At 36.9% G+C, this 26211-nt stretch overlaps 1 protein-coding gene across 2 annotated transcripts in view; it reads right to left on the bottom strand.

Annotated features, from left to right (window-relative positions):
• Nucleotides 1-26211, bottom strand: part of GABRB1 (gamma-aminobutyric acid type A receptor subunit beta1) — a 393971-nt gene that overhangs the window by 20960 nt on the left and 346800 nt on the right. The window contains exons 6-8 of one of the 2 annotated variants that reach the window (XM_032334220.1): nt 13124-13261; nt 12795-12947; nt 9391-9635 (exon numbers count right to left, since the gene is read on the bottom strand). In XM_032334220.1, the coding sequence (XP_032190111.1) occupies nt 9391-9635; nt 12795-12947; nt 13124-13261 (536 nt within the window). The remainder of the gene's footprint in view (nt 1-9390; nt 9636-12794; nt 12948-13123; nt 13262-26211) is intronic. The other variant, XM_032334222.1, reaches the window with a different exon arrangement.

Below are 26211 nucleotides of genomic sequence, written 5' to 3'. Positions count from 1 at the left end.
CATTTTCACCTGCTGTTCCTCTCTCCTGGAATGATCTTCCTCAGATGGCTACCTGCCTAGCTCCTTATCACTTCGCCACCAATATTATCATCATTTGCCCTTATACCGTGTATTTATTTACACATTTGTCATTCATCTGTGTTGTAAGCTTCAGGAGGGCAGCTGCTCTTTCGTTACTGTCGTTGTCTATTGCTGTGTATCCCCTGTGCTCTTCCAGAAAAGACGCTGATACTGCGAAGGAGGGGCTGAGCAAATGTCTACAGAATGAGGAACTCTGAAACCCAGACGTGGAGTTGTCCGTCTGAACGCTGTTTGAGTTTCAATAGCCAAAGATATGTAAGTGGTTAGAATCTCTAGGGTCGTGGTTCTCAGACATTATTGTGCCTCTGAATCCATTGCTAGAAATAAATGTTTGAGCCCATTTCATCCTAAATTAAGGACTTCTCGGTCTGCATTTTACACACGCATTCCAAGGGCCCTAGCTGATTTTGGTGTGCCTAAAAATCCACAAAGCAGTTAACTTATTTCAGGCAGCTAAGAATGAATTACAAATATGCGCCGTTCAAGCCTGAGAGATACGTAACATCAAAGTTGGGGAGTAATTTCTTAAGCTGTTGTGAGTGGGAATTTATTAGCTTTGAGAAGAGAATGATAAAAACAAGAAAACAGAAACTATTTTATACATAAGATCATTTTATACATGGGCTTAGGGAATCCCAATATTTGAGATGAGTGCTTTTTACAATTAAATATAAAATGCATTATAATCAGCAAATTCATTGAATTGTGAATGATGCAAATAATGACTATTTTTTTGGCTTCATCTTTAGTGAATCCTCTTAAAATATTCATCCTAAATCTCTTCAGTAACAGTTTGCTCTTCAGGTAAACAAAAGAGGGATTTTGCTCAGAGTAACCATTGTTTTTCATGTAGTCAAAAAGGAGATATTTAAGGTGTGTGATGTCAACGTGCGTGTGACTGTCTTGGGGTTTGTGGGATACTGCTCTTATGTGGATAAGTCCTTCTTACTGTATCACATTGGTTATGATCTTCTTACTGTATTAGCCATGGTTTCCTAGATAATCAGCAATGTACATTTACACTTTATTCCTCCCAAGAGGAGAATATGATCAAGTAAAGGCAGAGTGGAGTTATCAAACACTTTAGACTCTAATATAGAGATTTCAGGAGAAGGAATTGCTGAGAAGAGTGTTGGGGTGTGTGGGTGGCTTGGTCGGTTAAGAGTCTGATTGATTTTGGCTAAGTTATGATCTCTGGATTGTGGGATTGAGCCCTGCGTGGGCCCGTGGACATCCTGTCAGGCTCTGTGCTGGGCAAGGAGTTTTCTTAAGATTCTCTCCCTCCCTCTGCCTCTCCCCCCTCCCCGAAAAGAAAAAGTATCAACATAGGCTGAAAGCAATCTATTAATAATGCATACACACCTATCATCACTATTAACTATCCCTAATCAAAATAAATGTCCTTCATTGAAAATATTTATTATATAGATTTTTAAATTTTGAAAGGTACCGAACAGTTTTCACTTTAGGAGGGGCTTAAAAATCTCATTTTTGTAACACTAGGAATACAATAGGAAAAAATGTTTCCAATTACACATGAGTTTTAAGAGCATCCTATTTGGTTTTATAATTCATTGATTCATTAGTTCACTTATTTTAAAATCATGTAAGTGCCTGATTTGTACCAAGCTCTAAGATGTGCATTGGAATACCAAAAGTGGAAGAGAAAAGTGTCTGCATTCAAGGCCTCTTCTGTTTTACTTTATAGCATTTTTATTATCTGGCATTTTATGTGTGTTTATGAGTGTCCTGTTCATTGTTTCGGTGTGAGGTATTTGTGCATATGATGTTCATTATCTTTCTCTCTTATCCAAATGAAAGGTTTCGTTTTATTCATTGCTGACTATACCCAGTGCATAGAGGGTGTTCCTATAGTATGTTGTCACTAAATATTTGTTAAATTAAATATGAAATATTTCTCAAATTAAAAAACAAGTAAGCGTAGTGTGCAGTGGAAAGCTGTAGGAGGAGTATCAACTTAGCTTGACGAGTGAGAGAAGTCAGGCAAGAGGTGAATTCTGGGGAATAAGCCAGTTACTGAAGAGTGAAAACATAGCAATCTGGGAAAACGGTGAGCTGTACTTCTGGAAAAAAGGGTGTGTTGGTGAAGGGGGTAGCAAGGAGGAATGAAGGAGAAGAGGAAAGCAGAATGAAATCGCAGTGAGAGCTGGATCCCACGTTAAGGATTATGGCGGATATTTTCCTTTAGGCAGAGTTGAAGGAGGATTATGGTGGATGCCTATTGGTTTGACCTGTCTGATTCCATTTCATCTTCTTCTGATAACATTACCTGAGATTCCTTGGTGCATGTGGTTGAGTGCATGGGCCTAAGTGCCTCTTTGAGGCTCCAGGGATAGGCATGTGACCCAGACTTGGGCATCTAGCGTTTTCTGTCTTCCTGGTCAGAGAGATTGATTTCTGCGTGAGAATATGACTCCAGTTGATCCAAAAGATTTAATCCTAAGTTTTTTTTTTTTTTTTTTTTTTTTGTAACGCTTGCATTTAAGACAGTACTTTTGGGTTAAGGTTATAAAGCTTTGAACATATGAACTTAGGCATTTTGGAACTACCATGAGGGAAGGGTCTACTGAAAGTAAAGCCAATATAAAGGAAAGCAGAGTTAAGAGATGAAGAGAGATGTTTTCTGATGACATTTTAAAAATATCTGGATATAGCCACATGTGAAATTAAAGCCATTCATGGACCTTCCATTTCTGTGTGCACCCCCCCCCACCAAAAATAAAACAGAAAACAAAAAGAACACAAAAAACAAAAAACCCATCTTTTTCTTAAGCCTGTTAAGTAAATTCAATTTCTTTCTCATTTACAGAAGAATTCTAGCTGTTTGGATATAGAAGAAAATGGACACTAGATGTAAGAGAGAAAAAGAGAGAGAGAGAGAGAGAGAGAGAAGGAGAGGGAGGGAGGAAGGGAGACCGATTTGGAGATTCCTAGAAAGGGAAATAAGACTGTGGAAGCATCTAGAGATGAGCTACATTAAGCCAAGACTGGAGAACAAAGTATGAACTGAGCCAGATTTGGGCAGGGATTTGAGGACTAAAGATGTTCATGAACTATTAACACAGGCTGTCATTAGAAATCAAAGGTCCTGCCCGAATTTCTCCAAAATCCAAGATGTTAAGTCAGAAATGTTAAAATTTCATCAAAGGTTGAGGGAAGTGTCCTAGTTGGCTTCAGGACAAGGCAGAGATGTGGGGTAGGCCCCAGGCTCAAAGGCTAATAATGTACATATCCATCTGTGTCAAGCTAGTTTTAAGGAAAGAGCTGTTGACTTCTAGGATGCCTGTTTTAACATGCATTATGTATCCTGGAATTAATCACAGTACAGAACTGATTTCCATTTAGAAAGTTGCCTGAAAGTGTAGATGTCTAAAAGTCTCTGAAACTGTAGATGACACACTACAGAGACTAGGAATGAGAGCAAAGAGGCCCCATTACAGTATCAATATTTGGCTCTGAAGGGAAATTCTATTTCTTAACTGTTAGGGTTACAACTGCACATTTGGTGTGAATTTTTGGCAGATCCCACTGATGTCCCCCATGACTTCAAACAACTTTGAATCAGTATCTAATTACAGATTACCCATACAACCATTCCCCTTAGGTGAATCTATATGCAAATGGGAAATCATGTGGCCAACTGACACAACCATGTCAATTCCAGGTTAGTGTAAAAGTAGCTCAGAAGTGGCTTACTTACAGCCTACTTATCCCGTGAAATCGATCTTTCAAAACCCTAAATACCATCTCTAGCTCAGATGATGCCTGAGGGGTTCATGAATCTACAGTCTTTATCACCTTGGAGGTTGAAACTCTCCTAATGTCTGGATTCAGCATCTGTACTCCTATAAAAGGATGCTTCAGTGCAGCTGATGGAAATATAAATCAAGACAAAGCAAGCCCTTCTGACGCTTCAGTACAAATAACCCTTGACATGACTGCCCAGCCATGGCTATCAAAAGTAATGTGTAATAAATGAACGATGCCACACTGTGCTCTATGGTACCAAGGCAAATATTAGGGTCCCTCAAATGAAAATTGTCTGGGACCACAGCACATATATCATTTGAATTCAGTTGTTTACAAGTATCTGAAAGGAAAGGGGAGGATCATCCAACCATTATAGGAAAGAAAAAATCTCATATCATTTTCTATTTTTTTCTAAAATTTAACCAGGGGTAGCATTCTTATCTTAACTGCTGGAGACAATACAGTGAACAGATGAAGTAATACGCTTGCTTTTTTATTGAAGATTATATCTATCTGCTATTAGAGGACACTGCCATTCAGAACGAATAGTGGGGATTGATATAAATCATGCTTTAAAAATATTAAAAATCAGGGCGCCTGGGTGGCTCAGTGGGTTAAGCCGCTGCCTTCGGCTCAGGTCATGATCTCAGGGTCCTGGGATCGAGTCCCGCATCGGGCTCCCTGCTCAGCAGAGAGCCTGCTTCCCTCTCTCTCTCTCTGCCTGCCTCTCTGCCTACTTGTGATCTCTCTCTGTCAAATAAATAAATAAAATCTTTAAAAAAAAATAAAAATATTAAAAATCAAAGTGATAGAAACAGTAAGAAAGTTTGGAGCAGAAACTAAAGTGGACTATAGATAGTCTTTTTCTTACTTATTATGAATATGTAAATATGAATATTTTATAAAATATTATAATGTAACATTCAGTAACTTGGGTGGTACCTAAGAACTCATTCTAAATGCTCACTAAATGGAGAAGGGTTCTCTAGGATTTATTCATTCAACAAATATTTATTTGTTGTTGTTGTTTTTTGTTCTCTGTTCTAGCCTCTGAGTAAAGAACAATAAATTAAATAGACAAGGACCTTGATGCCAATCCTTGGAAAACTTGCAGTTTAATAGAGAGACAGACGTTAAAAAAATAACTAAGTAAACATGAATTCACTATTGTGATATATTCTGTTGTGGAAAAGCATAGGATATGGTAAGGACAAATAACAATGGTACAAAATATAAACCTACAGTGGGTTTGGTCTGTTAAGGCATCCTTGAGGTAGTAGCATTTACGACAAGAACTAATGCAATGGAGAAACAGAGATGGCCGATGTTAACATTAATTTCACTAATCTTTAATTATTTTAGAGTGTGGGCATGTGATGGGGGAGGGACAGAGGGAGAGAGAGAGAGAATCTTAAGCAGGTTCCATGCTCAGTGCAGAGCCCAGCATCGGGTTACTCTCACAACCCTGCGATCATGACGTGAGCCAAAATCAAGAGTTAGACGCTTAATGGACTGAGCCACCCAGGCACCCTATTCTTGTTTTTTAATCCTTTCTTCTATTGTATAGAATCTGGTGCTAATCCATCTAATGCATTTTTCAGTTCTATGATTTCCATTGGTTCTTTTCCATAGTTTCAAATCTTTTTCTGAAACTCCCCATCTCTTCTTATATTATATTACTCTCTTTCTATGGGCTTTATTTTAAGCTTTCTATTTTGAAATTATTGTAGATTCCTAGAAAGTGGCAAAGATAGCACAGAGAGGTCCCATGAATCCTTCACCCAGTTTCTCCCATTGACTACATCTTATTTAACTATTGTTCACGAATACTCAGGAAACTGACATTGGTATAAAGTGTATCTAGCTCTCTGTAATTCTATTACCTGTGAAGATTCACATAACCACCACTACAAGATACAGAACTTTTCCACCACTGCAGAGATCTGCCTTGTGCTACTTCTTTCTAAACAATAACACTCAATTCCTCCCCTCAATCACCAACTCCTGGCAATGACTTACTTATTCTTCAATCTCTATAATTTTGTTATTTCAGGCATATTATATAAATAGAATCATACAGTGTATAATCTTTTATGATGGGCTTTTTCCCCCCACTCAGCATAATGATCTTGCGACCATTCAAGTTGTTGCATGTATCAATAGTTCATTACTTTTTATTGGGCTAGTGTTCCATATTACGAATATACTAGTTTGTTTAACCATTTGCCTATTATAGGGTATTTCAGTTGTTTTCAGTTTTTGACTCTTTCCTATGAATTTCTAAATATGTTAATTATAGTTATTATTAATTGTGGTCCTTACCTTTTAAGCCAACATCAAGACTTTTTGCAGTTTGTTTCTCATGACTAAATTTTTTTTCTTGAGCATATTTTCCTGTTTTTCCTCATGCCTAGTTATTTTTTAATATATTAAATATAATATATTTTCCTGATGAATGTTGGGTTTTGTTTTAATGGACAGTTAAATTACTAATAGGTCACCTAGAATGTGTAGTGCATTGGTTTTATGTGTAGTTAGGTTGAGTGTATTTTAGTTTTTCCTTGACTCAAGGAGAATCCCTTATTTTTGTTCTTTTTAAACCTTTCAGCTATTTTTCCTTTCCATACTTCTTAGCATTTTGTACATTTGTAGTTCAGGGATCAACCATGGATTTGTGGGAAGTTTATATTCAGGTTCTGAGTTTCTCTTGTGGTTCACTTTCTAAGATTTCTAGGAACTCTGGAAGTTTCAAACTCCAAGTTCTGACTCATCAAACCAATAAAACTGTAGTTTTTTTGTTTTTGACTTTTTGGTTTTTTCCCTGAAGTTCTGCTGTCCCACATCCCCAGACTGGTGGGGAGAGGCCTCAGGGCAAAGATGTAAATAGAGATTTAACAGAGGGACATTCTCTTCCTTTGAGGGTTGATTCTCTTTTAGTTTTTGCTTGGTTTCAGTTATTCTTTTATGTTCTCAAGCTGATTTTAATAGATTTTTGCTCAGGGTTTATAATTTTTGATCCACAGGAAGGTTAGTCCAATATAAACTACTTTTTCATGTCTTAACATGATGTATTTATTAATTTTGGCATAGTTTTGTCTCTTTGTGTTTCTGTGAAAAGCATTTGTGGAGGTTTTAGTCTAGGTGTCTATGGATAAAAATGCATTTTTATCTTCCTTAAATGTTCCATCTCCTGGCAATAGGTGGATTTTTCTGTGCTTTCTACCGGGATTAAAATTTAAAGTGTTAAATTTACCTGGGCTAAGAGTTTCCTGATTTGAGATCCAGTGAAATCCTATTATGTTTGAGTCCAATGTTAGTCAAGAAGCCTGCTTATCAGTTATAGACAGACACATTTTACTTATTTATTTTCTAGTCACTAAGTCCTCTTCAGAGCTATATATACTATACCTCTCAGTATGATATGACATACAAGGCTTTCCTTTTGCCGTTATGTGTCCCAGAGCACCTTAGAAAAGTTCTTTGATATCCTGGGGTGGAATCAAGGCAATAGCCACAGAATTTGGTTAAAGTTTGTTTTATGATCTTTTTAAACGATCTGAATGAATTAATTTCAGTTTGCTTGGGCTTTCCATTTAATCACCTTTCTAGAGTGCATTGCTTTCTGAGCCAATTGAAAGACCAAGTATTCTCCTTGATACCTTTCCAAATTCTACCTATCTTTGAGTGCCCATCCAGTTCATATCTTTGGATTTTCCTACCAGTGAACCTATGCTACTTTATTTATGTAGGCCTTTTCTCCATGATATATCAATTAACACACATTTCTAGCCATGCAGAGGGCCAGCTTTGGTTTAGAAGGCAACTGAGATTGGAATGGGAACAGAAAAGAGGTAGCCTTAAAAACTTCTACTAAACATACTTTTAAAGCTGGTATGGTTACAAACGGAAAACGTGAAGACTTTTCCTTTCAGATATGCTCCTCAAGGTAGGTGATGTCCTGTTTCATTTTATAGTCTAATAACCTCCTATAATTTTCTTTTCCAGAAAGATCAGAAGATTCTTGAGGGCAAGTATCATGCGTCCTCCTTCTCCCATAGAATCTAGCATAATATTTCACATAAGAGAAAAATTTATTTGAATGAGTTACTTCGGATTTTGACCATTTGGCTGAGTATGTTTGGTATTTTTCCCATAATTTTCTAGTTACTTGGCAGTGTTTGTCCAGTTTTGGTATCCTACTAAAGAGCATGAAGATACATCTTGAAGATTTATAGCTTGGCTTCTGCCTGATTCTCCAACCACGTCTCATATTACATTTTCTCCCTCACTTGCTATGCACTTGCTACACTAGTCTTCTCTTGGTACTTTCCCACATCAAGCAATTCCTTCCTCAGAATCTCTGTCACTCGTCATTTTCGCTGCCCGAAATGGGCATGGCATGGTTACTGCTGCTCATCACTGAGGTCTCAGATCAAGTGGTAATGTCCTCAGAGAGGTCTTCCTGATCACCTGTTCTTCATTCCTTGTTCCCTTGAATCTTATCCAAATCATTTATTCACCCATCGCTCTGTTTTACTTTCTTCATAGCACTTACTACAACCTCGAATTATCCTCTGAATAGTTTACATGTTTATTGCCTCTCTTCCCACAGTAGAATCTAAACTCTATGAGAGCCAGCAACTTTGTCTCCTTCAGAGAAGTAGTCGCAATGTTCAGAACAGTAGCTAGACCAGTGACTATTTAAGTTGTCATTTGTGTGCCATCTTGAAAATAATTTATAGTGGATATGGCATTTCAATGTACATAATTTTAAGTTGATTTCAGTGAAACATGGCATAGAAGCAGAGGCAAAAGAGATGTTCTCAAAGAATAAAAAAGGCATTAATTTTAACTAATTCTACCCAGCATAAGCACAGGTCATAAGATCTACCAATGAAAAGCAAAAGAAAAATAGTGACAATGTCTTTTATATAATGGTAAGAGCTAGGTAGCTATAATGATACTGAGCACTCACTATGTTCCAGGTATTGTTACAAATATAAGGCTCTTCAAAAACTCATCTAGTCCTTAAAACAACTCTGTGAAGTAGGTGTACTATAATAATTTCCATTTTATGGATGAGGACCTGAGGACAGAGGTAACATGAGTCACATAGGTTGATTGGCCTGACGTTATAAAGCCAGGAAATAGCAGAGCTGGGCAGTTTCATTCCAGTCTGTGGTGATAACCACTGGGCCATATTTCTTTATTTCCACTTAGAACAGAATTGAGTCACTTCATTTCTCTCATTAATTTATCAAGCAAATCTGGCATTATTCTTCTGCATACAGTTTTACAACTATATAGTTCAAAATAAGAGATAATAGACTTGGGGTTGAGTTTTAGGTCCAGGTATGTTATTAATCTATGTTAATTCAACCTAACTACTTCAATCCTCAGTTCTCAAATATATAAAAGGGAGGAGATGTTTGAGCTGTATTAAAGAAAAATTACTTTTTTCCCTTGTTATGGGAGCCTTGAGCGCCATGCTGCTGATACATTTTGGAAGAATATTGTTAGGAATATTGAATAAGTTACCTGAACTTTATTCATCTCCAGTTTGTTCTTCTCATTGGCGCTCTGGTCTTGTTTGCTGGCTCCCTTCTTTTGAGGGCCTTTTCCAAAGAAGATGTAATTTACAAAGGCATATTCCAGCAGAGCCAGGAACACAAACACAAAGCAACCCATCAGGTAAATATCAATCGCTTTGACATAAGGGATCTTTGGCAAGGTCTCCCTGAGGTGGGTGCTGATGGTTGTCATTGTCAGCACAGTGGTGATTCCTATGGAAGAGAAAGACACGGCTTACTGAAGGCACTCATTAAGCTGCCCTTTAAAGACTGAGAAGACAGATGCAATTTCCTTATTGGTGCCCCAGACTGATGGCAGTAATGCCATGAACCACTGGGCAAAAAGAGTAGACATTTTGAAAGACAAAGTTGCAGACTCCCCATACAGTCCATGAACAAACATAAAACAGGATGTACCATTAATGGAAGGTGGGAAAACATTTTTTTAAAAATAATGCACATGGGCAAAAAAAAAAAGTAAATGGGAAGGCATATCAAAATCCCATTGATATGTTTACTGTCTAATGTCAAAATGTTTGTCATTCTGTTACACACCACAACTTCTTTCTTCTCTCAGCATCTCCCTCATTTTCCTACTAAACCTGTTCTTGTGATACTAATGCCTACGACAGCCACTACCAAACTGAAAGCTGGTTACCAGTTTGAGGAGACCTACTTCATTCCATATATCTAGAATACCCAGGCCACAAGGTCAGTATTACAGGTTATTACACTGATAATATATCATTCATAGTGAGACAATTCTAAAAGAAGAAATGTGTAAGAAAGTTCATGATTTGCATCAGTAACTTGATTTATGTCATTTTGAGATATAATATTGTTGCTTTCACTTTTCAAATATTACCTCTACTTGAGTCAAGAGTCAAGAATGAACTAGTCCCCTGGAATCCAGAAAAGACTTCCTGAGAAATTCAACTTGGATTTGTGAAGAAGAGTAAAACTGTAAACTTTCAAAAGGAAAATTCTGTTTTTGTCTACTTTGTTGAAAACAGCTTTCTTGGGGTACCTGGGTGGCTCAGTGGGTTAGGTTTCTGCCTTCAGCTTAGGTCATGATCTCAGGGTCCTGGGATAGAGCCCTGCCTTGGGCTCTCTGCTCAGCAGGGAGCCTGCTTTCTCCCCTCTCTCTCTGCCTGCCTCTCTGCTTACTTGTGATCTCTCTTTCTGTTAAATAAATAAATAAAAATCTTTTGAAAAAACTAGCTTTCTTAACCATATAATGTTTGCATGGCCGAATAAAAAATATTCGGTGTTGATGACAGTGATGATGAAATGTAATTGAGAAAAACAAGAAGTGAAAGGAAAGTTAGAACCTAATGTAGATAATTCATGGTATATGTAGATATCTAATATAGATAATTCATACTAATATTACACATTTATATAGCATATCACACTTTTAAACACAGTTATGCATTATCTTATATGACTGTCATAATAGTTTCCTGAGTACAATAGGGCAGGTATAGCTGAATAAACAGAAACTCTGAGATTATTTTGCTGTAGATGACCTAGCTAGGGGCAAAAAAGCAAGGAGGTGTTAAACAAAGGCATTTAAAGTAAAAGCAAAGAGAGGAGAAGATAAAGCCTGAAATTTGATGAGAGTCCTTAAAAATAAAGACAGGAAGGAAATGTTAAAATGAATGTTAAAGACAAAGGACAGCTGGCAAAGAGAATGGGAGGTAGAAAATGAAAAGGGGAAAAAAAAAGAGTTTAGCACTCATTTACCTGTCAGATTATTCTAGACAAATTTCCTGATTTGACTATTTAACTTTTAGGAGAACAGATAAAATAGGTAGTCCGGATTGCCATACAGAAAGTTAAAATGGTTCAGATCGGTGACTAATTCAAATATGCTGCACTCTTATGAAATGCCATCATGAATAGTCTTACTTATTTCTTTCAATAACATTTTAAATTTTGCCCAATATAATTCTAGCTAATGTCCTTAGTAGAAATAGTTCATTTACAAATCCACCAATCACACTTCTGTTTCTACTCGTTGGTTTAAATTTTTAGGCAAGAAGGATTAGTAACTAAATGCCTTTTTTCCTTAGTTAAGTTTTAAATAGCACCGATTTTACATTTTAAAGAAAAGATTAAGTCAGCATTTTTATGTGATGACATCTCTAATCAAAATATCATGAGCTTTGAGGACAAACTTGTGAAGAGAACCACAATTCACGACCTTGATAGTTATTATTTCCTGCTGTGGACATCATCCACTGTTTATTCCTTAACCCTATTATACACATACTCATGTTTGTAGTCAAATAATAGGTGCAGATTCATACCTCTGATGGGACAAACTATTGGTTGGCTTTCCTTAGTTTTGGAATGTTCAAAGGTTGAGAAGGGGCTGCTAGAACTTGACTTTGTGAGCCATTAGAAATTACTCAACCATTAGAAATTAGCTCTAGAGATGACAATTAGTCTAGGTGTGAAAGTGTGGGCTGAGCATCTAACCCAGTTGAGCTATCTCAAAAGAAGTGATGTGGATGTCAGCTTAGCTGGAAATGATGCTGTTACGTATTTGGGGTGTGGGGTGTGTGTGTGTCTGTGTGTGCTCACAAGTACCCATCCATGAGAATAAGCCCTAGAAAGTGATAACTGAAGGGGCTCTAGGATCAAATCATGAAGCAGACCCACACATGCTCAGATTCATCAAACAGACCTCTCATATTCTAACTTTCCAAGGAGCCCTTTAAAGTCTCCAATATAGCCTTTCAGCTTGCAGCAATTACTCAACCATGGCAAGATTAATTTTGTATTTTGTTCCCTAAGGAAGGAAACCATTTTTATTTCATCCTGATCACAGATCATTAATCCAGTTGATGAATGTCTGTGCCTTATTCGAGTGTGATGAGCTACATTTAACAGAAACTCAGATCCCCATGAGTTAACTTCAGTTAATGTTTGAAAGATAGTATTGCCCAACAATTTAATAGCTTGTTAATAGTCACAAGGTTTAGCTTTACCAAATCCATTTGAGATTAACTAATTGTAAATGTTCTTCACTGTAAAAAGCAGGGACCAACGAGGAAATCATCACAAAGTTGGTAAAAATTGGCTTAATGAGAATTTAAATAGACTCTAAGAAGCACTTATATGGTTAGTATTGATTAGTATTGAGTATATTCCAAGATTTTTTTTTTTGTAAAATGCTAAAAAGATATTGCATTGTAAAACATTCATCCTAAAAATGCTTACCCTTAGGTGCTTTGCTATCAAGGACTATTATGGTAATCTCATTCTTTGACTTGCTCTGAGAGAAGCCCTTGCCTATATTTTCTATCGTTGGTTGGTTGGTTGAAGCTAAATCCTACCAGCTCTGCAGTGTTGGGAATGCATTACCTAGTGCAACTCTGGCTGCAGATGCATCGTAGTTGATCCAAAAAGACACCCAGGACAGAATTGTAATCAGTGTGGAAGGCATGTAGGTTTGCAAAATGAAGTAACCAATGTTTCTCTTGAGACGAAAACTTAGTGACAGTCGTGGATATGCCCCTGAGTTTAAAAAAAAAAAAAAAAAAGAAAAAGACAGAAAGGAAAAAGAGAAAAGAAAAAAAGAAAAGAAAGGAAAGGAAAAAGAAAAAAGAAAAAAAATCAGATCTCCATTTGGTAGGAATCATCTTCTTTAATTTCACAGTACCCCTGGTTCATTTTGGGGGAAATATCCTCACCAGTTGTGAACTCCACTTTCTTGGATACCATCTTGTAGTCGACAATTGAAAACTGAGGAAGCTCAATTTTATTAACTCCTGTTACTGCTCCCTCTCCTCCATTCCAGTAAAACTCAATGTCATCAGTGGTATAGCCATCTGAAACCAAGAAATATAGCATAGTTAAACAGAGCTTCTTTGGTCTAGAAATTCATTTTGAAGACAGTTCGGGAGCTGGAGAGGAAATCTCCAGCAAGTGGTGGTCAAACGACAATGCCTTCTATCTGGATGGCATATAGGTCTCATAATGAACACTATTCCTGATGGGCTGGTTGTGGCTGTGGTGATAAGACGGATGTATCCAACTTTACTGGACATAAACTCTGTGATCATTCAGTAATATCTGTTATCACTGCTCCATAGTTATTTCCTCTGCATCTACTAATGGGAACTCTTTGGTTAGATAACAGGATAGCTAGGGGTGCCTGGGGGTAGCTCAGTTGGTTAAATGCCTGACTCTTGATTTTGGCTAAGGTCATGATCTCAGTGTCAAGATAGAATGCCACATTTGGCCCCACACTGAGTGGGGTGTCTGTTTGGGATTCTTTCCCTCTGCCCCTCCACCTGCTTACACGCATTCTCCCTCTCTCTAAGGTAAATTAAAAAAGAAAAAAGGATAATTGGATTCTAGTACCTTGAGCATAGATTTTTATTATGCATCATATAACAACAATAATAATCATTGAGCACATATTTATTAAAAGGGAAACAGGAAGGATAAAAAATGAAGTATAATGAAAGACCAAATTTATATGTACTTATTATATGATCAAGACATTTAAAAAAAGAAATACACATTTCTTTTAGAAAATTAGGTAAGCTTCCATTTATGTATTTTTATTATATCTAATATATAGGGGATATATTAAGAACTACATGAATTTTTTCACTAAATTTTAAGAATCGAATTATAGTTCATATACAATATTACATTAGCTTAGGGTGATCAGTAATTCTATACATTATGATTTTCACTGCAACAAGTGTAGAAAAACTATGAATTCTTGATAGTAACTTTATAGCTTAATATTTATGAAGGTGAGCTTTTCTTAATTTAAGAGGAATGTGTAGAGGATTGTAGATTGCATTAGAAAGGTCTAGCCTTTCCACTTCTATTCCCACTTGCCAGGAGTTTAGCTAGGTTATGTTCATATAAAAGACTAACTTGTATAAAAACAATGTACGGGGGTGCCTGGGTGGCTCAGTGGGTTAAAGTTTCTGCCTTCAGCTCAGGTCATGAACCCAGAGTCCTGGGATGGAGCCGCACATCGGGCTCTCTGCTCAGCTTCCCTGGCCCCTGCTCTGCTTGCCCCTCTGCCTACTTGTGATCTCTGTCTGTCAAATAAATAAATAAAATCTTAAAAACAATAAAAACAATGTATGGATATATTTAAAAATCTAAAAGTCATTTAAGGCATATGGAAGGGTATATTTGTTTCTTTCTATTTGGTAGAGACAAAGAAGATAGTCCTAAGTTCACTTTCTATTTATATTCACCTCAAATAAAAAAGCATCAAATCTTTTTTCCATTAGAATGACTAAGGCTTGTGTTTCAAAGATAACCATATAATGTAGTAAACATTATGCTGACCTACTTTTGATTAAAGTCAGTAATGTATTTTTAAAGAGATTTAAAAAAACCCAATATATTTAAACTTTAGAAGTGCAGTGCCAAGTGCCAAAGGATCACCATCAACATAACACTGCAAGAATGTAAAAAACTTTAAGCTTTGGGTTTTGTTTTGTTTTTTTTTTTGAAGGGAAATAAACCTGTCTTAACTTTATTACTTTAAAATTCCCTAACTTGTCTTCAAAAAGCTCTTTTTTGAATTCTTATTCCTTAACTCATTGAACCCACAGCTCTTTTATATTTGTTACTTTTGCCACTCTATGGAGGTTATTATTTACTGTAGTATGTTTCAATATATCTTGTTTTATTTCTTTTTAAGCCATTTCCTTCTAGGTCCAAGAACTTGCCTTTTCTTGAAATGGCAGTCTTCCAAGTGCAGACACAGAAATAGATGATATTTACTTTTAACTATAATTCCGGATGTCAGAGAGGCTGTGAAACCTTCTTTACCTGCTGGTTTAGAATGATCTACATCTTATTGGCATATTGACTTATTGGTATATTGGGGATTTGTACCAAATTCAGGTATGGGTTTATAAAACTGTGATTCTTTTTTTTTTTTTTTTTAAAGATCTTATTTATTTGACACAGAGAGAGACAGAGAGAGAGGGAACACAAGCAGAGGGAGTGAGAGAGGGGGAAGCAGTCTCCCTGCTCAGCAGGTCCCAGGACCCTGGGATCATGACCTGAGGCAAAGGCAGACACTTAAGCCACCCAGGTGCCCCTATAAAATTGTGATTCTTAACATTATTTTGAGAATCTGATAAAAACTTCTGAACTCAAGAAACTGAGAAGACAACCCACAGACTGGGTGAAAAATATTTGTACAAGACATATCTGATAAAGGACTGCTATCCAAAATACACAAAGAGCACTTAAAACTCAACAATAAGAAAACGAGCAACCTGATTAGAAAATGGGCCAGACACCTCACCAAAGAACATACACAAATGGAAAACAAGCATATGAAAAGATGCTCAATATTATATATTTTCAGGGAAATGGAAATCAAAACAATAGTAGTAAGATATCACTACACATCTATAGGAATGGATTAAAGTCTGGAATACTAACACCACCAAATACTGGTGAGGATGTGACACAATGGGTACTCATAGTCATTGCTGGTGGGAATTAAAATTATACAGCCACTATGGAAGACAGTTTTGCGGTTTCTTGAAAAACTAAACATCCTTTTACCATGTGATCAAGTAATCAATTGTGCTCTACAGTGATTACCCAAAGGAGTTGAAAACTTTTAAGCATACAAAAACCTGCATGCATATGTTTAGAGAAGCTTTATTCGTTATTGCCCAAACTCAGAAGCAACCAAAACATCTGTCTTTTTGTAGGTGTATGGATAAATAAACTGTGGTACCTTTAGATAATTGAATATTACGTAGCAAAAAGAAATGGCTGTCAAGCCAGGAAAACACATGGAGAAAACTTACATGCATATTACTAAGTTAAAGAATCCAGTCTGAAAAGGCCACGTCCTGTATGATTCTAACTATGTGACATTTAAGAAAAGACAAAACTATGGAGACAATAGAAAGATCAGTGATTGACAGGGGTTGGGGGTGTGGAGGGATGGATAGGCAGAGCACAGAGGACTTTAGGACAGTGAAAATACCGTGTATGAAACTATAATGGTGGCTACATGTCATTATACATTTGTCCAAATCCACAGAATGCTCAACACCAAGAACGAATCCAATGGTAAACTATGGACTTGGGGTGATTATGATGTGTCCATGTAGATTCATCAGTTGTAACTAGTGCACCAGTCAGGCGGAGGATGTTGATAATGGGGAAGCTGTGTAGGGGCAGGGGCAGAGCTATATGAGACATCTCTGTATCTTCCTCTTAATTTTGCTGTGAAAATAAAATTGCTCTAAGAAAAGTAAATTCTTTAAAAAAAAAACCTTTCCCAAAACTCCACAGAAACACGCACATACATATGTGTAGATAGATAAATACATAAATAAATATAATTTGATGGTAATTTCAGAGGATCATGGATCCCCCTGGATCCCATTTACAGGTTTTACTTATTTGTTTGTTTGTTTATTTATTGATTGTGGTTTATTTATTTATTTACTTTTTCAATGTTCCAGAATTCATTGTTCATGCACCACACCCAGTGCTTCATGCATATGCCCTCCTTAATACCCACCACCAGGCTCACCCAACCCTCCACACCCCTCCCCTTCAAAACCTTCAGTTTGCTTCTCAGAAACCATAGTCTCTTCATGGTTCATCTCCCTCTCCGATTTCTCCCTTCTTTTCTCCAGCTCCCAATGTCCTCCATGTTATTCCTTAAGCTCCACTAGTAAGTGAAACCATATGATAATTGACTCACTCTGCTTGACTTATTTCACTCAGCATAATCTCCTCCAGTCTTGTCCATGTTGATACATTTACAGGTTTTAGAATGAGAACCTCCTCTTTGAAGGAAAATGGCTAGTGGCAATGTGACAGCTTAAATTCAACCCCGCTGGTCTCCCTTCCACTTCTAATTCAAAGTCCTGCATATAGTAGGATCTGGGGAATGTGAGATTAAGTTAGAAAGCTGGGTATAAGGGCTCTTTGGGCTTAATAAATAAAGGGTACTAACATCCATGTGACTGGAGGAATTGTTTTTTCAGTCCTTTAAGGAGAGGTGTGAGAGTTAAAAAGGTAGGCTGTCTCAGAAAAAGAGATCACCTCCTGATGTATCAGCAGGAGAATGACAACTTACCAGGAGCTCACCATACTTTCCCCCTAGAATATTGTTTCTATTTATGGTTCTCTGGGCCCAAACCCCAAGTTGTATGTAGGAAGAAACAACAATGCATATAATGGAATCTGATAGTCCTATAGAAGAAAAGCAAGCAGAACAACCAAAGTAGATGACCCCTCGTGAAAAGAACTGTTGGAGGAAGTAGATAATAGTCTGAACTTTCCTTTCCCACCTTACTAGAAATATAGGAACACTTAAGAAAATATATGATTAAGTATATTTGATTAGAGCACAAAAACTTTCCTTGTACTAAAACCCATAGATTTTAATAAAAGATGTTTGAGATAATTGAGAAGATGGTTACTGGTGAGGCCAGATTAATGTCTTAGAAGACAGTTTGAGAGAAATATCTCAAAAGAGAGCAAAATTATAGAGTTTTATAAAGTATGAAGAAAGCATAATGGCTTTGAAGTCCTCCTTTGAAGGGCTCATCTGGGAGATCTAATATATAAACAGTAGACATTCTTGAAAGAAGAAGAGGAGCCATAAAAATAAAAAGAAGACACAAATTCTCTTGAGCTTAAAGAATAAAGTAGTTAACAAACTAAAGGGTTCATTATATTAAGTAATTGTGATATCATTCCTGAACTCCAAGAGTAAAAGAATAATCTTAGAATTTTCCACATAGGAAGTACAAGGTATTTTCAAAGAAAAACATAATGGGCTTCTTAAATGGAAAAGAAAAGCTTATGGAATAACATCTATAGAATATTTAGAGTATAGATAGGCAAAAAGGACAGCAAATCTGAGATCCAAGAGTCCCATTCCCTGCCAAAATACTGATTCTTTTCAGAGACAATATACAAAGATCACAGAACATATCACTCAGGGACCTGTTTGAGGAAACTATTCTACAGAAAAATCTGACTAAATAAATGAATCAGGATGGATAAATAACACATAATAAGAGAAGTCACCTTGGAAACAGGAGAATTGTAAAGAATCATAAGTCTACTTTGGTTAAGTCTGTGCAAACAAATTAGAAAATCTGAATGAAATGGATAATTCTCTTGTAAGAAAAGCATTTTCTAAAATTCAAATCCAAGACAGAAGATCAAAATAGCTTGATTTCATTTCCTACAAACAAGCAAACCCCCACTAGACTCAAATATTTAAGAATTTATAATTCTATTACTACTTAAATAGTTCCAAAGTAATGGCTGAGAATGAATACTTCCAAATTATTTTCATAAAGTAAGTAGAGCATATTATTGAACAAAATCCAGCAGTACATTAAAAAAATAAAGCACAACTAGTGGCATTTATTCTAAGAGTGCAAAATGTTCAATATTAGAAAATTCCAGTAATATACTCATTTTAACAGATTTAGAGAGAAGAAAGTATATTATTTACTCAGGTACCCAAAAGGGCATTTGACAAAATATAATAGCCATTCAATCTTTTAACAAAACAACAACACTCAGTAAGTATGAATAGATGGATACCTCCTTACCTAGTAAGATCTATCTCAGTCTCTATCTCCGTCTCAAAGCCAGCATCATGTTTATTGTAGAAACACTAGAATATTTCCATAGAGTTATAGGATAAGAGTGTCCACTACCAATACTCTTATTTATTTAACTTTTATTTTATTTTTTCAGTGTTCCAAGATTCATTGTTTATGCACCACACCCAGTGCTCCATGCAATTCGTGCCCTCCTTAATACGCACCACGGCTCTTATTTAACAGGGCTCTGGAAATACTAACCAATGCATTAAGCAAGAGAAAGAGAATTCAAGTGTAAAGTTGTAAAGCAACTGGTTAAACTATCAATGTTTGCAAATTATACAATTGTATGCTCAGTAAATCCTAAAGAATTAACTGAATAATTATTATAAATAATAGGATTTTGTATGGTAATAGAGTATAAAATTACTATATAGAATTGGGTAGCTTATAGGTATGAAAACAATAATTTATAATATATAGCATATTATATAGTAGAAGAAAAAACTCATTTAAAAATAGAGACAAAATATCTGGTAATAAACTGAAAAATATGCAAGGCATATGCAACATTTAAAACAATCTTTCAGGGCACAAAAGAAGCCTTAAACAAATAAAGAGGCATTTCATGTTTTTGAATAGAAAGAGTCAACATCATAAGTTCATTTACAATTTAATGTGATTACCTATAACAATAGGCTTTTTGTTCTGGAAACTGAACAAAATGATTCAAACGTTAAAATAAACAAATGAGACATTCCAAGAAAACTCTAAAACATAAAAGAGATAAAGGACACCTAGTCCTATTGGTGTAAAAGGTACTAACAACCTTCAGATTTGATAATAGTATCATTCTAATGCTGGTAAAGATGAGAGATCAATGGGCCACAGTTGGAAATTCAAAACCAGAGTCAAAGGAACAGAGGAATTTAGTATATGATGGAACTGGCACCTTGAAAAATTAGGAAAACGATAGTTTCATAAATTCATAAATCATGTAGAAAAAACAGGAGAGCTACTGGAAAAAATTAGTTTGAACTTGTGTTTCCTTCCATGTATTGCTATTATTATTATTTTAAATTTCATTTTATTTTTTCAGTGTTCCAAGATTCATTGTTTATGCACCACACCCAGTGCTCCATGCAATACGTGCCCTCCTTAATACCCACCACCAGGCTCACCCATCTTGCTCCCTTCCAAAACCCTCAGTTTGTTTCTCAGAGTCCACAGTCTCTCAGGGTCCCTCTCCCCGTCAGATTCCCCCAATTCACTTTTCCTTTCAACTTCAAATTAATTGTAGTTTTCTAGAAAATAAAACCATGTATGTATTAGAAGAAAACAAGGGAGAATTCTTTTATAATCCTGGCATTGAGAAGGTTTTTTAAACTGTATTACAACAACCAGAAGACACAAAAAATGATAGTTTTGTCCACATTATAAAAAGAAGGCATGGCACAACCCCATAAACAACATCAAAAGTGAGTAATAAACAAAAAGTAACTGCAGTGGGGGTGCTTGGACGGATCCTTAAGCGTTTGCCTTTGGCTCAGGTCATGATCCCCTGCTTCTGGGTCCTCTGGGTCCTCCTCAGAGGGGAGCCTGCTTCTCTCTCTCCCTCTGCCCCTCCTCCACTCGTATTCCCTCTCTCATTCAGCTCTCTCTCTCAAATAAAATAATAAAATCTTTAAAAAAATAATTGTAGTGCCTATTGCAGAGAGGTGCTACATTTCTTAATGTATAGTTTCTCAAACAACAAAAAAAAAGAACCAAAAACCCAATACCAAAATGGAAAAAGGATATTAAAAGACAGTTCATTAAAAAGGGGAAAATGCCCAATCTCAACCATAATAAGACAGATACAGATTAAAACTAAGATTATATATTGAAGCACATTTCTTTGCCTGACAGTTTGACAAAAATCCATAAATTGATAACACATTGTGTTGCTGAGCATGTGGAGAAGCAAATACTGTCATATATTGCTGGTAATAAATATGTAATTGGCTAAAACACATGGAGAATGCAGTTTGGCTTTTCTATCACAGATATATATGTATGTATCTTTGACTCAGAAATTCCTATTCTAGAAATCTACCCCAGTGATTGAATTGCCTAATTGTGAAGAGTGTGTGTACAGAATTATTCATCATAGCACTTTCTTTTTTCAAGATTTTATTTATTTGACAGAGAGAGAGCGCGAGAGCACAAGTAATGGAAAAGGGCCGGGGGAGAGGGAGAAGCAGGCTCCCTGCTGAGCAAGAAGCCCACTGCTGGGCTTGATCGCAGGATCCTGGGATCTTCACCTGAGCCAAAGTCAGATGCTTACCTGACTGAGCCACCAAGGTGCATCTATAACACTGTTTCTAATAATGAAATATTTGAAACAATATAAATGCCCCCTAATAGGAGTAATGGTCTAAATTATGGTATGTTAATGTACTGTTGTAAAGTGGAAAAAAGAATGAGGAAGTTCCTACATATAAATGAAAAGCTCTCCAAAACTACCTTTAATGAAAAAAAAACCAACCCTAACTAAGTTCAGGTATAACATGTTAACACATGTGTGAAAAATACGGGAAAAGCTAAAATATAGTTAAATATACTAGTATATGTCTAAACAAACTCTGGAGGGTCAGATGACAGACCAATACTGATGATTTCCTTTGGGGGCACTAAGTAGAGGGGTGCTAGGGATAGGAGGGCAATTTTCACTATATTTATCTTAATATTTTTTGATTTTTGAATTGTGTATGTTAAAAAAGCAAAATGCTAAGTTAAAAAAAAAAAAAAAAGGACATGGAGAAGATCTACAATGGAGTTTATTTGAGAAAATTTTACCGGCAGAGATGTAGTAGAGTGCAAATTTCCCCCAATTCTCCTTATCCTTCAGCTTAGGCTCCTCAGGGGTAGACTGGGTGTGCTGTAGCCAAGATTCCAACAGAGAGGAACCCGGCCTTGTAATACTTGACTTCCTACAGGATGGCTAAACATTTGTATCTGACTAGGCGACTGTGACAATGGAAGGTCCTGGTGGAGGAAGTGGCCTGGTTATACGGGCATAGCCTTTGGAACTCAGCAGCTGGGATCAGCCTGTGTTCTCTCAGGTTAACTGAGATCTGCTGAGTCTGCTGTGTGCCAGGAAGGAGGAAATGAGATTCCAGGATCATCCGGACCTGTCTCTCTTCAGGGCCATAAAAGTGCCTTCTATCCACACAGAATCAGATCAGTTAAAAATTTCACAATGCCCCTGAGATGCAAACAAACCGATGGGCTTGGAAGAAGGAGAAGTACTGATGTTAGGCCTGGGAAACATTTCTCCCATACATCTTCGTTATGGGATGAAAAATGTCTCAGCAGCATCCATTCAGGAAGGTGTTATGAGAGGTAAGCTTTTTCAAAATGATAGATGGAATAAAAATACATACAATTTAAAATTATTCTTAAATTAAAATAAATAATTTTATAAAATTTTATAAATTTTTTAAAATAAATTTTATAAAAAATTTATAAAAAATTATTAAAAAATTTTATAAAAAATAATTAATAAAAATAAACCTAAATAAATAAAAAATAAATTAAATTAAAAAAATTATTTAAAGAAGCCAAGACAACATACCCCAAGTTTAAAGCTCTCTTCTTGCCTGACTTGATCCGAATGTGGGGTTTACACTAGCATATCTCAGGGGCACCTGGGTGGCTCAGTGGGTTAGACTAGCATATCTCATACCCTTTGCTCACCTTTATATGGGGCCAGAGTGATTTTCATTCAGAAAGATTCTTGTTAGGCTTCTTACATTTCCCAAACAGACACTGTCCTGTTCTGAGCTAGACTACACATGATTATACTTCTAGTTGGCAACATAGAGTATTTGAACTATAAGTATTTGTTAGGAAGGAAGTTCTTAAACCTAGTATCTAGAGACTCTCTTGAAGAGACACACTATTTATAGGTCAAAGCCTGAACACAAACCCTTGGCCTTGTCCCAGTTTGGGGATGGATTCATCTACAGCTTTTGACCTCATTAAGCCTGCATCATTACTCTGTGGCCCTGGGTGGTCAGTTTCTAGTAGGAGTAAAACAGGGCTGATCAGACACAGTTTCTATGTTAGCGTCTATGGGCTGCTTATCAGAGACACCTGCTTGCTCACTTCCCCTTCCTGAATGCTCTACTGTAAGGTCTTTGCTGACTCTTCTCCCCTGCCATGGACAACACTGGATTCAAACTCTCATCTTCCTGGATACCCATCAGGACCTCTGATGAAGCACAAATACCAACTACCTCTAAACTGCCAAGGCAAATCAATGGAAACTATATCTAACTTTCCAATATACATATTCTGTGTGTCTACTATGTATCAAGCACTATTCTAGGCATTAAGGATATATAGTGGGTCAGACTTGACACTGTTCTTTAGGATCTCGTGGTCTAATAGCAGGATGAGCAAATTTTTGACCTCAGGAGTTAGGGATGGTTTTGCAGAAGATTTGGCCAGATGGGTGGAGCAGGCCTGCCTGCCAGGGGGAATAAGATGTAGAGTGAATAAGATGTGGAGGGAATAACATAACACTAGCATGATGTCAGTGGGAAACTGTGATTTACTTCATAAAATTTACTCAATAAGCAACTCAATTCTGGCAGGAAAACTGAAATTTAAAGGGCAAAGTTAAATATATACAAACATTATAAAATCTTCAAAGATTTCAGTATGCGAAGGTAAAAGTGGGATGAGAAGAGTAAAGAGATTGGTAGCCATGATTGAGTGTAGGAAGAAGTGTAGGCAGATACCTAAGGCAACTAGTCATAGCTCTTCCTGCTCCCAGTTGACTTTTATCAACCCAACTATGTGTTTGCCTTGAACAAAGCACAAAACCATGTTGAGTTTTACTTGACTTATTTGTCTTTCTCCCACCAGGCTCCGAGTTCCTTGAGGTCAGGGGCTGGTTTTCATTTCTGTTCGTACTCCAGCGTCTAGCCTATGTACCAAGTTTCGAGCATATAGTCAGCAGCTAATACAAATTTGTAGACTCTTGAATTCTTGGTTCTTATCATTAGGATTCCCGGCTTTGTGTTACCAACCTTAACACAGCAACCAGGCACTAACCTGTGCACATGTCTCTATTCATTCAAAGAGTAGATATTTATTGGGTGCTTACTATGTGCCAGGTACTGGAGATATAGTGCTAAAACTTTCAGGGCTCTTGTTCTCTGGGAGCTTGTAAAAATGTAACCTAACATGCTATATATTTCACCCCAGAATTCCTCCTGTGTCAGAGACTGTGTATATTGGCTTTCTTTAGCATGTGTTCTGATCTCCTTCAGCAAAGACAACAACTAACCTTGCAACCAATGGTGTGGATAAGATTTAGGTTACCTGGATTAGATGGAGGTAAGTGATGTCAGAGGTGGTATTTGAGGTATTCATTTTGTTAGCACAGCTCATATATTAGTATAGATGGCTCAGGAACCAGGAATTCTGGTTTTAGCTTTAGTGGTCCTCAGATCAACAATGGTGGTAGAAGCTACCTGATTATCAGCCTCCTCATTGTGGTGGTGCTGTCTGTGCCCTTGGAGGGCCAGTTTGCCCTGTGGCTCTGGGAGTCCTGTTCAGTGGCCCAGCCTGACCTAAAACTTCAGTCTTTTAATTTTATAAGTCCTTTAATTTTATAAGCCTAGACCTACTACTTTAGTCCTTCAATTTCATAAGTCCTTTAATTTATTTCCTCTATTAAATCTCTTTCTGCTTAAGTTAGCCCACTGGGCTTCTGTTATCTGCAATAGAAACTGGACTGATATATTCTATTTTTCTTCTAGGGAAGAACTATTTGTGTCAGGTTTGGGATTACCAGAGCTTTTCATTAAAACCTCTGTTGTGGCTTTTGCTAACCATTCATTAGGTGTTTCTGTACCTTACTTTCTATACACCACTGTACTGCTGGGTCTGGGATCCCTCTCTATCTGGTTTCCTGTTAGATGTTGGCCCTTGGAAGAACTGGCTCAAGCTTAAAATATGGAAGGGAAGGGAGGGTTCTGGATTCTGGCTCCAGCAGTGTGATATTGTCACAGTGGCTGGTGATTGCTGCTGGGGCAGTAGGGTGATTCCAGATAACCTGACACTGAGAAAGAGGCTGCACTCTTTTGGCAACTCCACAGGTATCCAGAACAGCATCTCTAACAGGATCTCAGCAGATTCAGACTCAGGGCCTCCAGCACAGGGGGCATCTGCTGTTTCTGTCTTTTGCTAGTTTAGCAATCATTTTTCCTCCCTTTTGCTTTTCCAGCCCTTCTAATTTTTATAACTAATGCTCTCTAAATTACCTTTTAGAGAAAACTGGAGTAGTTTCTGCTTTCTTGATGGGATCCTGTCAGTTACATAGTACATCTGAACATGGAAATATTTCATTTGTTTATGTAGCTTTGTGTTTATCTCTGCCATTTGTGACCTCCATCCCTCATTATATATCTACGTTATGAAAGCGAGGACCTTCCTTTATTCATTTTAAAAAAAATTCCTGATGCCTAGAACAGATTCTGTCTAGGAAGTATCTAATATATATTTAAAAAAAAATGAATTAGTGAATATTGTTTGCAGCTTAGAGATTTAAGTTTGTTGCCCCAACCTGGTAACCTGATACGGGTAACTTGATACGGTAGCATTCTTGAGCTGGATTTACTCCTTGATTAAGACGATTCTGCTCACAGGGGCCTTGCAGGTGGATCTAGACATCAAGGAAATGGGAAAAGCTGCTTGTTAATTTTAGGCTTACTGGGTAATTAGGTGATAAATTACAACCTCAAGCTGGTTTTTTGAGCCATAGGATCCTATAGGAGAAATGTAAGCAATAATTAGAACTAAAAGTCTAGAGATAGTCTGTAGCTTAGGGTTGAGAGAAGAGAAGTCAGTGGGTGAGTCAAGACAGCAGCTCTCTTTGACTCCCACTTCGGTGCCATGCACAACAAAAGAGCTGGAATATGGCCATCAACCAATACAGATTTTAATAATATTCAACTGTTTATATGGTCAGTGGTCTGGGTCTTTATTTCCAAGTTCACTTGTACTTTGTTTAACTAAAACCCATTAGGCTTAGTGTTCAAGCCACTGAGATAATTACAAATGATTTGGGGGAAAAAGAAAATGCTCACTCCATTTCAGGAAGAAGTTTGAGGTCTCATGAGAGCAATGATGGCAGC

The sequence above is a fragment of the Mustela erminea genome, chromosome 2 (assembly GCF_009829155.1).
Source record: "Mustela erminea isolate mMusErm1 chromosome 2, mMusErm1.Pri, whole genome shotgun sequence".
Taxonomy (NCBI): Eukaryota; Metazoa; Chordata; class Mammalia; order Carnivora; family Mustelidae; genus Mustela; species Mustela erminea.
Note: the sequence above shows the minus strand (reverse complement) of the source record. Positions and strands in the feature narration are given on the sequence as shown.